The sequence below is a fragment of the Pelobates fuscus genome, chromosome 4 (genome assembly GCF_036172605.1).
Source record: "Pelobates fuscus isolate aPelFus1 chromosome 4, aPelFus1.pri, whole genome shotgun sequence".
Lineage (NCBI taxonomy): Eukaryota > Metazoa > Chordata > Amphibia > Anura > Pelobatidae > Pelobates > Pelobates fuscus.
This window is the reverse complement of record NC_086320.1, coordinates 314,046,603-314,063,377: the sequence shown is the minus strand read 5'-3', so window position 1 is coordinate 314,063,377 and position 16,775 is coordinate 314,046,603. Positions and strand designations below refer to the sequence as shown.

The 16,775-nt window shown below is 41.9% G+C and overlaps 1 protein-coding gene across 2 annotated transcripts in view; it reads left to right on the top strand.

Annotated features, from left to right (window-relative positions):
- The window catches only part of PLCL2 (phospholipase C like 2), a 204,781-nt gene extending 190,058 nt beyond the window's left edge, over nucleotides 1-14,723 (top strand). For both annotated transcript variants that reach the window (XM_063452311.1, XM_063452312.1), the window contains exons 6-7: nucleotides 3,259-3,368; nucleotides 13,930-14,723. In XM_063452311.1, coding sequence (XP_063308381.1) covers nucleotides 3,259-3,368; nucleotides 13,930-14,109 — 290 coding nt within the window. In that variant the 3' untranslated portion in view covers nucleotides 14,110-14,723. The remainder of the gene's footprint in view (nucleotides 1-3,258; nucleotides 3,369-13,929) is intronic.
- Nucleotides 14,724-16,775: the final 2,052 nt, after the last annotated feature.

The following is a 16,775-nucleotide window of genomic DNA, read 5'->3' as shown; positions in this document are numbered from 1 at the left end:
CCTCCCCAGCATGCTCGGTAGACGAGGACCACCTAGGCAGCACCCCCTCCAGCTCACACCCGGTACTAACACACTCGGCAGAAGACCACAGCCAGGCCTCTAAAAGGGACATACAAAATATGCTCACAGGCCTAGAGCAAAATTTGAAGCAGATGTGGGAGGCTGTCCTAGATGCTTTAACCACCACAGTACAAGCGGTGGCAGCACGCACACAGGCTAATGAGACAGGCCTCGCAGGCCTAAAGCGAGACCATCTTGCTCTAAGTGAAACAGTCCAACGGCTACAGACAGCACAGGCCACAATGGCCACAATGGCCAGACAGCTCAATGTAATGGACGAAAGGGGCAGGAGAAAAAACTTAAAAATTAGAGGGGTCCCTGAGACGCTACCCCTAGAAGAACTGCCTCATTTCATCAGATGCCTGGTGGGCTCAGTTTTACAGCCAAGCAGGCCAAACAGTTCTTATTTGACGGAGTATACAGAATCGCCAGCACCCACCTCGGCGCCACGTGACCTCATCTTATGCTGCTGCACAATGACAGACAAGCTGGGACTTCTAGCTGCATTCCGGGGGAAGACCCCATACGACGTCGAGACATGTCAACTATCCCTCTTCAAGGACTTAAGTAGAGACACACTCCTGTGGCGTAAAACACTTCGGCCACTCACCGCACAACTGCAGGAAGCAGGGATTACATACCGGTGGGTGACACCGAAGACCTTCTGGGTCTCCAAGGAGGGACATAACTACAAGGCCTCGGACCCCAAGGAAGGCCCAGTCCTGCTGGCTGCACTGGGACTGCCTGACCAACCCGCAGCCGTTACTACTCATCCTCAACCACTGAACATGGAGGGCATGGATGTCTCCACACCCAGAGGGAAACGAGCCGCCACAACTTGACTACAAGCACACCGCTACTATGTTTTGTTTATCTGTTGGGACACTTTGTTATTTAAATGGTTTGATTTAGTCCTTTTTCAAATATCTCTAGTTCTGCCTACCTCTTGTGGGCCAGTTAGCAAAGCCTAAACACTAGGTCATTAGGATGTGAGTGAGGCATCCAGAGAACACATCTCTCTGCTCCGGTGCACATTTTTTCCATTCTCCCTCCCCCCCCATGGCCCCATTGTACAGGGGCAACGCAATCATTGGAGCTTCACTGCTACAAACACAACACTGGTCTGCCCATTTGTAACTCAGGCAACACCCTAGCCAGACCACACATGCATACACAAGCTCCATTACCCTCAGACCCAAACAAACTAGCTGTGCTATACATGAACCAAACACTAGCACCTCACCTAGCTCATCCACACATAGGTTCCTCAGCACTAGATACTAGGCAACGCAACTCTAAGCGACTACCCCCTAGAAACAGATGATCAATCACTCTCAAACCATGGGATGCCTACCACAGTGGAAGAGCCAGCCATAAATATCGAGGTCAACCCCGATATACCCTTTGTCCACCTAGCCTTACTACCACCAGACCCCGACAGCATTGTCGGCGACCTCAGAGTGTTTTCTCACTCTCAATAATGATTCACCACTTTTCGTTAACACCTATCAGACCGACCAAAACATATAAAAAGGTGCATACTGTATTTTTCTATGCCTGTATCTGTACCGAGTTGGAATGTTGAACACTTTGTCATAGCTGTTGTGGCAACTCAAAGTATATTTTTAATTCTTGCACTGAAAAATTGTCAGGGTGGCGGTCCGGTGCCCGGGACCCAGACGCTGTCCGGGCGGCAGTGCAGGACCGGGACCCAGTATGCCTGATGTTCAGAGTAGGAGTCACAGTGTGGAGGTGGATTAGCAGGGTCTGGTGCAGGGTAACTGCACGCCCCCTGGTGTTGAGCACCAGCGTTTGTGCAGCCACATACCAAGACCCTGATTCAGCTTAAGCGGATACTAGGAGCATGGAAATTAGCAGACCTCACAGGAGCTGAATAGGGAGGCTCTGCAGCAAGATTCTATCCAGTACTAGAAACAAGGCAGACTAGAGATAGGCACCAAACATGAAAACAAGACAGAACTAATAGAACCCAGAACCAGAGAAGGATAGTAAGCTAAACCCAGAACATATACACAAGACATGAGGAAAACATGAACATGACTTGGGCATGACTGAACAGGACTGTACATGGACTGGGTATACAAGCTAAAACAAGACAAGATAACAGGCAAAACAAGAGGAGAAATAACTAAGTACTACATATGGAAATCATGGGGATTTAGTCAGTATAGAAACTATATGATTATACATTGCATAAGCCTGCCAACAACGCCAATGTACCCCATATCTGGCAGGTCCTACACTGCCTAATGTATGCTAAACCAACCAAAAGACATATATAGCACTTACCTGCAAGAAAGGGCAGAAGCCTTGAGGAGCTGCCTGCAGGAACACTGAAACAGAGTGAATGATGGAAAACAAACGGGTGTGGCAACATAAAACAAACATTTAAATTAAACCTGGAGACTGGGAATCCCAGGGATGGATTACAGGAATGAACCCAGAAATCCCAGCATAAAGAAAACCAGACATAGAATAGAAAACCAAAAAATCAAGAAAAACTAAACAAGAATTGTAAAAAGAGTACTGGATACTAGAAGCCAAGACCAGACATCTCCACAGAACAGAGCAGGATGTGACAAAAATAAAGAATTAAAAAAAAAAAAAAAAATTAAAAAAATCACTATCATTGTATTTTTGCTCATGTACCCATAATGTGAGGATATGATAAAAAAAATATGTACTACTATAAGCTAAAATAAAAATTGGTCCTTATATGTATTAACTTTCATTTATTATTTAATTTTCTATTTTAGATATATTTTTAACTTGTTCCAGCCTTTTTCTTTTCTTTTCTTTTGTTTTCTTTATTAACTGATCCTATTGGGTGATTTATTTATTTTTCTCCCTGTATTCAACAGATATTATGTAATCTTTTGGTATATTTGTGCTGTTAGTTTGATTTTCCTATGCACATGTATGTATTCAAATGTATTAACACAACCTCTTTATGTGCCTTTTCATATAGATGTTAATCCAATCTGCATTTCTTTTTTTCTTTCCTTATTTCTCAATCTGCTTGTAGATTTCTTAATTCTTTGAATCTCATCTCCTTCTTAATAATGCTCAGATTAGACAAAGCAGGTCACTGAAAAGAACACAAGATTATACGAACTGACATTTTATCAGGAAATCCTGAGAACCACGTATAACTCATTGATATTTTCTTTCTTCCAGCCATGGAGTTCCACGAGAATTTAAATGCCATCGGGGCCAAAGAAGGTTTAAAAGAAAGAAAGATGATCAAAGCCGTAGAGAGCTTCACATGGAATATAACTATTCTAAAGGTAGATATTGGCCGCTGTTACTCAAGTTCTTTTATTTCACACTTCCAACTTAATTTCCTGAGCGTTTCATCATAGTCTAAACATATGGTCTTGAACGCTCCATTACTGGATAGATTGCTGCTGTGTTCCATTTCCTACTGACCTGTGTTATCCCTGTTATATGGTAAAGAACGTGCCAACAACATCCTAAGATTATATCGATTTTATAGTGGTTGGAGAAATAAGAATCCTAGCCAATTATTTATATATTTGAACTTGAGTTATTTGTTTTGTTGCTTGGAAATCCCGCTTACTAATTCTGTTTTAACGATCCTATTATACTAGATAAAATATTCATATTTTTGTGCTGGGATAGCCTTTTGCAGTCTATAATATCAATTGCGAATTCACACAACGTCCTAGTGATAAAAGTATTAAGGAGCAATGTCATTTAAATAAACCACAGGCATAAAAACTTGTTTGGAAAACCATTATTTTTCATTAAGTGTTCGCATTTTACTCCAACAGCAATTTAATATCCCAGTTGTGCCTTGAAGCGACACTGTCACTGCCTGGGGACTTTGATAAATTTGCAAAGACCCCCGATGGTGACATTAATGCTGGGGTTCTAGTGGCCTGGGGAAACGAAGCAGGCAAATAGGAGTTTTACTTATCTGAACTTGTGCTCATGGCCATCTTCTTCCAGCAGACCCTCCTCAGCTGCCAGGAGCCAACGTCACTCATGTACTCTTGTGCATGCTTGAGAGTGCAGCATTGAGATCAGAAGAATCCCTCAAGATCATGGAATCCTCCATAGATAGAGCCAATTTGTTGCAGCCGTCATTACTGGATCCACTGATTAATGGAGGGTTGACGCTTATAGACGTCAGGCAGAGGACACATACCGAGACAAAGTAGTTTCTACTTTGTCTCATATCTATTGTTTGAGTTAGACTTTCAGTGAAGTTCCAAAAAGGGATGGGGGAGAAGTCCTTGCCACTTTAAATACTGTCATGAACCCATAGGACGAGTACAGGATCCACATATTATGCAGTTCACCTTTAAAGTGCTGTTTCATGAAAACCGCCAAATAACGTTACTGGAGGAGGAGCTGTTGGCAGCACCGAGTTAGTCTCGCGCTAGATAAAATGTAAGCAAACAACTTTAAATAGTGAGGAGATACTATAGCATTAGGAATACATGTTCCTTTAACCTATTCTTTTTTTATAATAATTACTACATTTTCGATATACATTTTCTCATGTGTATCATTTAAAACTAAAGCACATAAACCATGACAAAACAAAATAAAATAAAATGCAAGCTCTGACCATACAGACCCATATGTAGAGATTGGCCATCACAAGATAACTTGTTCCCTAAATTCCACTAATGTTTTGTTTTGAAAAGTATGTCTCTAGCTCTAAAAAGGTTGATTTTCACATGATGTTATTAGAAGATAAGGATTCACATGATGTGGGAAATATCAGGAAATCCAATTCTTTGTTCATTTTTTTTTTTTGTTCCTGTTCTCAGTCTTTGCAGAGGACACCGGGTTATTGGATACCAATATGTGTATAAAGCATTAGGCAAAAATATAAATACGATGTACTCAAAACTAGTAAAATTATATTATATTTTTATAAATGTGCGTTTTAGATCCTGATGAAAGTTTTTATGTAAAACAGAAACGTTGCTCCAGATAAAAGTTCATTTTTAATATAATAAAGTCCCAGGAGTCTTTAGTAAATTATTTTATATATATATATATGTTATTGCAACATACCGATCATTCTCAATGAAAGTAAACCAAGTTTTGTTTTGTTTTTTTGAGGGGGATGTTGACTAGCTTTAGTGGATATTTTGTCACTCCGTTCATAGTTTTATGGCATGGTAGTAGAATGCAGAGTAGAGTAGAATGTTTGTTTATTTTATGAGCAAAATATTCTGTATGGAAAATGTAATCTGTCTATTATACTCTGTAAGATCCATATTATAAACACTGTAGTCTTATTGTGTATTCTTAGCAAAACTCCCAAATGAATTGTTGCACCTTCTTGCATAGCTGAACAGGTTTACAGCGTTCCAAAGATAACTTCCAACTAGAGATGTCCCGAATAGTTCGCTGGCGAATAGTTCCCGGCGAACATAGCTTGTTCGCGTTCGCCACAGCGGGCGAACATATGCGATGTTCGGTCCGCGCCCTATTCGTCATCATTGAGTAAACTTTGACCCTGTACCTCACAGTCAGCAGACACATTCCAGCCAATCAGCAGCAGACCCTCCCTCCCAGACCCTCCCACCTCCTGGACAGCATCCATTTTAGATTCATTCGGAAGCTGCAGGAAGGGACAGTGTAGCTGCTGCTGATTTAATAGGGAAATCGATAGCTAGGCTAGTGTATTCAGTGTCCACTACAGACCTGAAGGACTCATCTGATCTCTGCTGTAAGGACAGCACCCCAAAAAGCCCTTTTTAGGGCTAGAACATCAGTCTGCTTTTTTTAACCTGTGTAATCTAATTGCAGTTGCCTGCCTGCCAGCGTGTGTGTCAGGCTCACAGCGTATACTGTGCCCACTTGCCCAGTGCCACCATTCATATCTGGTGTCACAATAGCTTGCATTTTAAAAAAAAAACTTTTTGGACTGTAATATAATAGCAGTCAGTTTCCTTCACACGTGTGCATTTCAGGGCCTGCCAGGGCACAGTGTCACACCAGTGCAACTCATATCTGGTGTAACAGTAGTGTACATTTAAAAGCAAAAAACATTTTTTCACTGTAATAGATTGAATAGCAGTTAGTTGTCTGCAAGCATGTGTGTCAGGCCTACAGCGTCTACTCTGCCAACTTCTGCCAGTGCACAGTGCCACTCATATCTGTTGTCACAGTAGCTTGCACGCATAGTACCACTAATAAAAAAAAAAAATGACAGGCAGAGGCAGGCCACCCCGCAGGGGCCGTCGTGGTCATGGTGCTGTGATTCCCTTTGGCCCTAGAATAATGCCCAGTGTTCAGAGGCCACGTACCCTGAACTCAAAAAGTTCTGAGGACATAGTTGACTGGCTAACACAGGACACCCAATCTTCTACAGCTTCCGCTCGGAACCTTGACGCACCATCCTCCTCCAGCTTAGCTTCGGGCACCTCTCAAGTTACCACTCGCCCGCCTGCCGCCACCACCACCACTAGCACCACAGCCGCTTCACTTGATCTGTCAGAGGAGTTATTTACACATCAGTTGGAAGAAATGAGTGATGTGCAACCATTATTGACAGAGGATGTAGATAACAGGGATATGTCTCAGTCAGGCAGCATTACACACATGGACGTACGGTGTGATGATGATGATGTTGTACCCGCTGCTGCTTCCTTTGCTGAGTTGTCAGATACAAGTGAAGCGGTTGATGATGACGATGCGTCCGTGGATGTCACTTGGGTGCCCGCTAGAAGAGAAGAAGAACAGGGGGAAAGTTCAAATGGGGAGACATAGAGGAGGAGGAGACGAGTTGGAAGCAGGGGGAGGTCGTCGCAAGGAGCTAGTGGCACAGTCAGACAGCATGCATCGGCACCCGGGGTCAGCCAGACAGCACGCCAATCAACGCATGCTGTTGCCACCACCAGAATGCCGTCATTGCAGAGCTCAGCAGTGTGGCATTTTTTTTGTGTGTCTGCCTCTGACAACAGCGATGCCATTTGCAACCTGTGCCAAAAGAAACTGAGTCGTGGGAAGTCCAACACCCACCTAGGTACAACTGCTTTGCAAAGGCACATGATCGCACATCACAAACACCTATGGGATCAACACATGAGTACAAGCAGCACACAAACTCAAAGCCGCCATCTTCCTCCTGGTCCAGCATCTTCAGCCACGTCAACCACTGCTGTCCTCCTTGCCCCCTCTCAACCATCCGCTACTCCGTCTCTCGCCTTGAGCAGTTCCTGCTCATCTGCCCACAGTCAGGTGTCTGTCAAGGACATGTTTGAGCGTAAGAAGCCAATGTCACAAAGTCACCCCCTTGCCCGGCATCTGACAGCTGGCTTGTCTGAACTCTTAGCCCGCCAGCTTTTACCATACAAGTTGGTGGAGTCTGAGGCGTTCCAAAAATTTGTAGCTATTGGGACACCACAGTGGAAGGTACCCGGCCGAAATTTCTTTGCACAAAAGGCAATCCCCAACCTGTACTCAATTGTGCAAAAGGAAGTAATGGCATGTCTGGCACACGGTGTTGGGGCAAGGGTCCATCTGACCACTGATACCTGGTCTGCAAAGCATGGTCAGGGCAGGTATATCACCTACACTGCGCATTGTGTAAACCTGCTGACGGCTGGGAATGCGTGGCTCTGCAGAGGAGTTGGTGACACCGCCACGACTTGCAGACAGGCCTGCTGCCACCTCCTCTACTCCTCCTACTCCATCCTCTTCCATAACCTCATCGGCTGAGTCCTCTTCTGCTGCTGCGTCTTGCTCCACATCAACGGCGCTCCCCAGGTACTATTCCACATCCCGGATACGGCAGTGTCACGCCGTCTTGGGGTTGACTTGCCTGAAAGCAGAGAGTCACAACGGACCAGCACTCCTGTCCGCCCTGAACGCACAGGTGGATCAGTGGCTGACTCCGCACCAACTGGAGATCGGCAAAGTGGTTTGTGACAACGGAAGAAATTTGTTGGCGGCATTGAATTTGGGCAAGTTGACACATGTGCCGTGCATGGCACATGTGTGTAATCTGATCGTACAACCTTTGTGCATAAGTACCCAGGCTTACAGGACGTCCAGAAGCAGGCCAGGAAGGTGTGTGGCCATTTCAGGCGTTCCTACACGGCCATGGCGCACTTTTCAGATATCCAGCGGCAAAACAACATGCCAGTGAGGCGCTTGATTTGTGACAGCCAGACACATTGGAATTCAACACTCCTAATGTTCGACCGCCTGCTCCAACAAGAAAAAGCCGTTAACGACTATTTGTATGACCGGGGTGCTAGGACAGCCTCTGCGGAGCTGGGATTTTTTTTGCCACGTTATGGACGCTCATGCGCAATGCCTGTAGGCTCATGCATCCTTTTGAGGAGGTGACAAACCTAGTCAGTCGCACCGAAGGCACCATCAGCGACATCATACCATTTGTTTTCTTCCTGGAGCGTGCCCTGCGAAGAGTGCTGGATCAGGCTGTAGATGAGCGTGAAGAGGAAGAGTTGTGGTCACCATCACCACCAGAAACAGCCTTATCAGCATCGCTTGCTGGACCTGCGGCAATGCTGGAAGAGGATTGTGAGGAAGAGGAGTCAGAGGAGGAATGTGGCTTTGAGGAGGAGGAGGAAGACCAACCACAACAGGCATCCCAGGGTGCTCGTTGTCACCTATCTGGTACCCGTGGTGTTGTACGTGGCTGGGGGGGAAGAACATACCTTCATTGACATCACTGAGGAGGAGGAACGGGACATGAGTAGCTCAGCATCCAACCTTGTGCAAATGGGGTCTTTCATGCTGTCGTGCCTGTTGAGGGTCCCTCGTATAAAAAGGCTGAAGGAGAACGACCTGTACTGGTGGTCCACGCTACTAGACGCCCGGTATAAGCAGAAAGTGCCTGAAATGTTAACGAATTACCGCAAGTCAGAAAGGATGCAGCAGTTCCAAAATCAATTAAAAAGTATGCTTTACACAGCGTATAAGGGTGATGTCACAGCACAACGGGAATCTAACAGGGGAAGAGGTGAAAGTAATCCTCCTCCTCCCACGACCACGCCGGCAAGGACAGGACGCTTTACAGATGTGTTGTTGATGGAGGACATTCTGAGCTTTTTAAGTCCTACGCATCGCCACAGCCCTTCGGGGTCCACCCTCAGAGAACGACTCGACCGACAGGTAGCAGACTACCTCGCCTTAACTGCAGATATCGACACTCTGAGGAGCGATGAACCCCTTGACTACTGGGTGTGCAGGCTTGACCTGTGGCCTGAGCTATCCCAATTTGCGATAGAACTTCTGGCCTGCCCCGCTTCAAGTGTCCTGTCAGAAAGGACCTTCAGTGCAGCAGGAGGTATTGTCACTGAGAAGAGAAGTCGCCTAGGTCAAAAAAGTCTAGATTACCTCATCTTTATTAAGATGAATGAGGGATGGATCCCGAAGGGACTGACAGTGGGCGATACATTCGACTAAAAAAGGCCTGATGAGGGTGACGTAACGGGGATTAAACTGATAAGAATAGTACTACTTAACACACCACTCCTATCTGGTGGCACATTAGATTACACGCGCAGTGCCCCAAATTTGAAGTAGGAGGACCGACCAAGCATCTTTTTCCATCTCGCGGTTCCTAAAATCGATGCCATATACACGTCCCCTGATAGGGGACGTAACAGGGACTAAACTGATAGGAATAGTACTACTTAACACACCTTATAATAACGCAGAGAGAGGAGTCTGAAGAAGAGGAGTCAGAGGAGGAAGGTGGCTTTGAGGAGGTGGAAGACCAAACACAGCAGGCGTCCCAGGGGGCTTGTTGTCACCTTTTGGGTACCCTTGGTGTTGTACGTGGCTGGGTGGAGGAAGAGACCTTCAATGACATCAGTGCGGACAAGGAACCCGACATGGCTAGCTTGGTATCCATCCTTGTGCAAATGGGGAGTTTGCGGTTGTGCAAATTGACTCTTTGCGGTTGTTTGCGGTGCGTTAAACGGGGAGTTTGGTCTGTCACTGTGAAGCGGGCGTAACCTTTACACTACCTGATCGATACAACATCATACCTGATCTTTTAAAGCACGTTATTCCAAACAATTTAGGAATGTTAGGTGATTTATGCCCTTTATGGATTAAAACCAGACTCTGCATCAACTATGTAATTTTCCATGGGAGTTTTGCCATGGATCCCCCTCCGGCATGCCACAATCCAGGTGTTAATCCCCTTGAAACAACTTTTCCATCACTATTGTGGCCAGAAAGAGTCCCTGTGGGTTTTAAAATTCGCCTGCTTGTTGAAGTCTATGGCGGTTCGCCCGTTCGCGAACATTTGCGGAAGTTCGCAAACGGAAAATTTTATGTTCGCGACATCTCTACTTCCAACTTAATCATCAGCACTTACATCAAATACTACAAATCTTTCTTATATAAGTAGACTGTTGGATAATTATACACATATGTCAGTGCAATAATTTCCTGAAGGAAGCCGAGAAATGGACTGTGTAATTTGTTTTGTAATATGAAATCATGTAATGTTTATTTTGCACAAGGACTCTTTTTAGTCCCTTTTAGTGATGTGCCACCAAAGCACTTTGCTTTTATTTGACATACCTGCAAAATATTGCTTTAGAACAGTCCTGGGGAGTCATTTTCTATTTACCCAAGCAAGACCCAAGACGGTATAAAATACAGTGGGTGGACAAAATAACAGAAACACCACCTGAAAAAGTAATTGTATTTTAAGCCTCATTGACTTTAAGGGCCTCATTTCAAGAATCTGTTCAGCAAACGTAACTGAGATGAGATAGACATCATGGGGAGTGTAAGCTGATTTGCATTAAATGATCAGAATTTTAAGTAACTAAATTGCAATTTAAGTTGCAGTTTCAAAGGTGAAGTCATACAGGTTGATTGCCTATAGCAGCATGTGTCCACTATAAAAGGCGTGCAATAACTAGCACTTTAACTTTTTCTAAAGCAACATAAGGCAGTGAATAGGGTTTCAAGTTGACCAAATAATCTGTTAGATTTTCAGATGCATTCGTTACAAAAACTGCAAAATAATTAAAATACAAAATATTTTTTTTAGGTGAACTGTCTCATGCCAGACATGGGCAACTACACTGGCAAATAACCAGTGCTCACAAGCCAAAGCTCACAGACACGGATAGACAGACTCTTTTCAGGATAGTTGCTTTTTTTTCTAATTATTTAATTAATTCGATTTTTTTTTTTTTAGACCCCAAATGTTTCTCATATAGTTTGCAAACATTGGGCTTGATTTCCTTTTTTTTTTTATAAGCTTTTCAAATGATCACAATGTTGGGAAAACTTTTCAAATACTTTATCTATGAGAATTCACATACACCTCCGTACATAAATAATTAGAAAAGATTTTCTCACAGATAGTGACCATTTGAAAAGGTTATCCAAAAATATTAAATCTAGGCCCTTGTGTATTGCTACTTCTTTTTTTTTTTTTTTTTTTTTGGAAGTTTGTGTTATTGACATTTCAAGTTATATTATATGTTTTGGTAACAAAAGATGAGTTGCAGTCGGCGCTAGTTGATAAAATTGCAACAATCCACTGTGCCACCGATCACCCATAAAGGCACGAAATAGAACAATATAAAAACGCCAAAAGATAAGCGGAGAGTGCAAAACAAACACGCTCAAAATTAATTATACTTAATTTTCTCAGAAAGAAAACTGGCTAAAAATCTTGAATCTGTAGAAAAAAATGAATTAAAAAAAAAAACTCAGTGTAATATTGTGTATTAATATGTATATTATAAAAGGCTTTGCTTAGAACCACTCACGTTTACCAGAGCCTCCTAGAGCATGCTGAAATGGCATGTAGTTTGGTTAACTGATCCCCCTCTACCGGTAGTCCAGTCCAAGGGTCTGAAAGAAGGCAGGACTTCACCAAATGGATGAAAGCAGGATCAGCTTTGATAAACAAAACAAACAAACAAATAAACAAACAATATAAATCACAAAGATACAAAAAAAGAAATACTACTGGATCAAAGCACAATGCGTTTTGGCAGGCAGTCTTTTTCAAGTGCATTAATACTCACAAATGTTTTAATGTTTAGTACTAAGGGGATGAGTTGTGCTAAGAGAGCATAGAAAACAAACGAAGATTAAAACAGAGGCGTACTTGGGTTACTTGGCAACCAGGGCGGAAAAGTATGTTGGCACACAGTCATACAAAGAAACAGTCACCAAATGTTCCTCTTACCTTTATGGGGAAGGAGCGGAGAGCAGAACCATGGCAGTGTTTGGAGAAGAACGGACTTCCTGCTTAACCCTCAGTATGCAGTGAACAGGCAGCAGGTTCTGACAGTATTTAACTCTGCCCCCCCGCTGCCTTTATCAGTGTGAGACAGCTTCCCCCTTGCCAGAACAGAGTAGAGGATAATGAAATCTGCTTTGCATGGAGATGCTGAACGCTCCTCATAGAGATGCATGGATTCAATGCACCTCTACGAGGAGATGTTGATTGGCGATGCATTTTGCCACACATGCGCAATAGCCTCCCAATGCTTTTCTATGGAAAAGCATTGGATAAGCTGAGATCATCAACATTGATGATTTTAACCATGGAGGCGGTCCAGCTGCGGAAAGACATGCATGGCGATGGAGAAAAGGTAACTTTAAACACATTTTAACTCCACTTTGAGGGCGGCCGGTCACCTAAGTATTTACTGCAGCTCTATAGTGCTAGGAATACATGTTTGTATTCCTAACACTATAGTATTCTTTTAATAATGCAATTTTAGTGTATAGATCATGCACTGCGCAGTCACACTGCTCAATTGTCTTCCATTTAGTAGTTAAATCACTTTTATTTCTGTTTATGCAGCCCTTGCCACTCCTCCCCTGACTGGCTGAAACAGCCTGCATAAAAAAAAATTGTTTCATTTGCAATCAGATGTTAACTTGCGTTAGATGTTTTTATCACCTGCTCTGTAATTTGAGCTTTAATCCCATACCGGAGGCTCTTGCAAGAAGGCCGAGCATGCAATAAAGGAAGTTTAAACATTAGATCTCACTTTACAGGAAGTGCAACTGCTAAATGGCATCATCTATACACCAAAACTGCTTTATTAAGCTAAAGTTGTTTTGGTGCCTTTAGTATCCTTTTAAAGGGACACCATTGCGTTAGGAATACGAACCTTTTTTTATTAATCATGCTTTTAAAACTTGTAGTTGGTGGGACAATCGTTGGTTTTAAACCCCCAAATTCACTTAAGTACAAAGTTATTTTTTTATTTATTTTTTCAAATATCTTTTAATATGCTGAATTATACAGAGGAGCACTGAACTTTCTGCAAGTTAATATGACCACAAGTTATGTTTTACTTTTTTTTCTTTCTGATTCACCCTATCACTGCGTTTGTAAAATAAAATACCATTTGGGCGGCATATGCACAAGCCTGCTAAATGATAAACTGATTTTATTTTCTACATGAATTGTTCCTAAGATTTAAGCACCTTCGTATTTGTGAGTTTTAATTTTTTTTACTGACCAGCACTTTATTTTTTGTGGTCACTTCCAAGAAGAGTTGCTTGATACTGAGCAGGTGAAAATGTGAAAATGTATTAACAGGTATATTTTTATTCATGCAGTCAATTAATGGAGCTGGGTGTTTTTTAATGTTTTTGTTTTTTTAACTTTCCAGTTCCTGTTCATCTCCTTAGAGGCTTTTGAAGCCCATATAAAGAATATTTTTGTAATGGAAAGGAGCGAGAAGAAGAGTAGAGCTTGATTTTGGTTGCATTTGGATTGTGTATTATAACAGTATACAGTGCTACAAAATGCCACGGCTTGTATGTTGTCCTCAGTGTGGTTGTCATGCCTACAATGTAACTCAAGTTTTATTTTGTGACTATCTACAGGGACAAGCTGATCTTCTCAAGTATGCCAAAACCGAGACCATGGAGAACTTGAAGCAAATTCATTATGCTGCTCTTTCTTGTGGACTCAACAAGTCAAGCACTGGAAATACAGAGGCAGCCAAACCGAGGAGGAGCCTAGAGGTTATCCCAGAGAAATCGAGTGATGAAACCGGAGACTGATCACATTAAAAAAAATCACATGGTTGAGCTATTTATGATAGAGTTTATAAACTCTAGGACCAATATAGCAGCACATGTTCTACCAATTTGCACTCACAAAAAAAGGGTTTGTTTTTTCTGGTTGTTACGGAGCACATATGGAGAAGCTAACAACAGTCTTGACTTGACTTGTGCAACTATGTGGATCTTTTACATGAAGGAATTGGTGTGCAGATTGTCTCGGTCAAAAAAGTTTTTGACAGTGCACAAAAATATACCTACTAGCATCGAAACTCCTAGTTTAGATACTTGTGGTTTTTAAAGATGGGTTGTATTAGTTATATTTTAGTAGACATGCTTAAATAAAATGAAGAAATCCTCACATTTCACAAAATGTGTTGTAACAGCGCACAATGGACAGAAATGAGCTCCACTGAGGATCGATTTTAAAAAAAATGGCCAATTATGTTTGTTTCTGTTGAGCCATATTGTACATAAATGAGAATAGCGAATGCAATAAGGATTGCGTGCGCTGAATGTGTGTACACGCTAATCGATAAATACGTGCACTCCATCTTTGAAATAAAATATTCTATTCTGCCAGAGTTTTAGAAATGTTAATAGCTAATATAAAAAGTGACCAAATTTGAAGAAATATTGTAATATATACTTTTTTTTTTTAATTCTGTGATGTGTACACATAAAGGTTTTATCTTATTGTCTTGCGTTTAACAGATATTAACCATTTTGTTTTAATTTAATGAAAGGGTGATAATTAACTTTCGTGCAATGTTTGTTAGAAATTTTGCCGTTTTCAAAAGATAACAAAGATTTATCCTGAATTGTATTTATAAAATCAACACAGCATTCTTTAATGCCTATATTTTTTTTAATAGTCACCTCTCATAACGCAATAAACATAATGGATACAAACCGAGTTATTTTTGAGAGAATAATAAATTCAGTGATCAAGTGTTCCCATAAAAGTTGTTGATGTCTCTATGAATCACAAAAAAAGTACCTTGCAGTAAGAATAATTTAATGTGTTTATTAATAGTCTATATTTGTACAGTGTTCTGTCCAAATATGTTCTGCAAAACTTGCACGGTTACGGAGGAGGCATGGCCAACATGCGGGGAACATCAGCACCCAAGGCAGGCAATTGCAGAGAAATACCTTGGATGCACAGCCAGCCAGACGTCCTCCATTTCATGCAGCAATGTTGGTTACAATAGTCCTATGGTGTGATTGACAGTTGATGCCTGGCTACAGTACATGCTGGAATGAATTGTCAATTGGTCCTTGCTGGACTACCTTAAAAAGAAGATAGTGTGGCAACAGTCACTGATTGTCCCTCAAACTGACCTGTCACCCTGGAGTCAAGCACCATTGTCACATGCCTTATCGGTCATCTCTGGAATTGACTCCTAGGGCAATCATAAACAATATACTAAACTTGCATAGTTAGTGTTAGAGTTAGTGCTATTACTGGATTATCTTTGGCTAATCTACTCTCTGTGAACATGTAGTGTTAAATTTAGTATTTAGGGTTAGTTAGGATTAGTTAAGCCCAGTCTACAAAATGGTTAGTGTTGTTTAAACAAGCTTACAATCAAAAGGATTTATGGTTAAGGTTTGGATAATTTAGGATTAGAATTAACGGAGGATGAGAAAGAGGAGCAATATGTGATCCTGGTCAGTTTGGTGGAAAAATTGTGTCATTTCACTAAATAGCATAAATGGGAAGCAAGTAAAGAGGCATGAGAAAAACAGGAGAGAAATCTGTCCTATAGCGCATATAAAGATATACGTAATGTCGAAGAAAAACCAGTTAAAAGAATATACTTTATTGAATAAATAAAAAGAACGAAAACTTAAACCATATATAAAGGGAAGGGGGGAGTGAGGTGAGACACACCTAAGTGAAAAATATATATAGACCCCTTAATGGGTAAAACAATAAAGCGATGCTGCCTAAAGAATACATCAGTGGCAACACAGTCCACCTAAAGGGGTATATAATCACACTAAATGCCGACATCACAAAGTACGACTCTGGTTGAGAGCAATAAACAGTAAATCGCTACCTCAAGAGAAAGAGAGACAAGTAATAATTGGCAACAATATAGGGCGATACTTAATGAACAAGTGTTCCAGTGGCAGCAAACGCTACAGTCAATCCGAATGCCACAAAGTATTACAAAGTCTCTTATAGGTAGATAGAACGGACAAGTAATAGTAGGCAGCGGAGATACTGGAATGTAAAAGGGGAATGCAGTAATATAACAAAAAAGGCGACAAACTGAAACCAGGTTTCCCCAAAGAACGTTAGCTAAATGCTAATATGGATAATAGCCTGTCCTGCTCCCCATACTAACTACGGTAATGGTACAATGAACCTATACACTGAATCCCAGTATAGTAAACACCTAATCAAAGAAGCCCGCGTATGCAGATGTACCACACGAGACCAGATAACAATAGAAAAGGAATGGTGCCTTCATGGGTACCAGGTATAGTAAAGTAGTATGAGAGGAGGCCGGAAAGAGGTATAGCTATACAAACTGTATAGTAGTAATCAGCATATCTTTAAACATTATAATAGTAGTACGAGGGATAGCCTAGTCATTATTCAGATTCCCATTTACAATAAATGAAGTACCCTGGTCGGCAGTAAAAATCCCGTT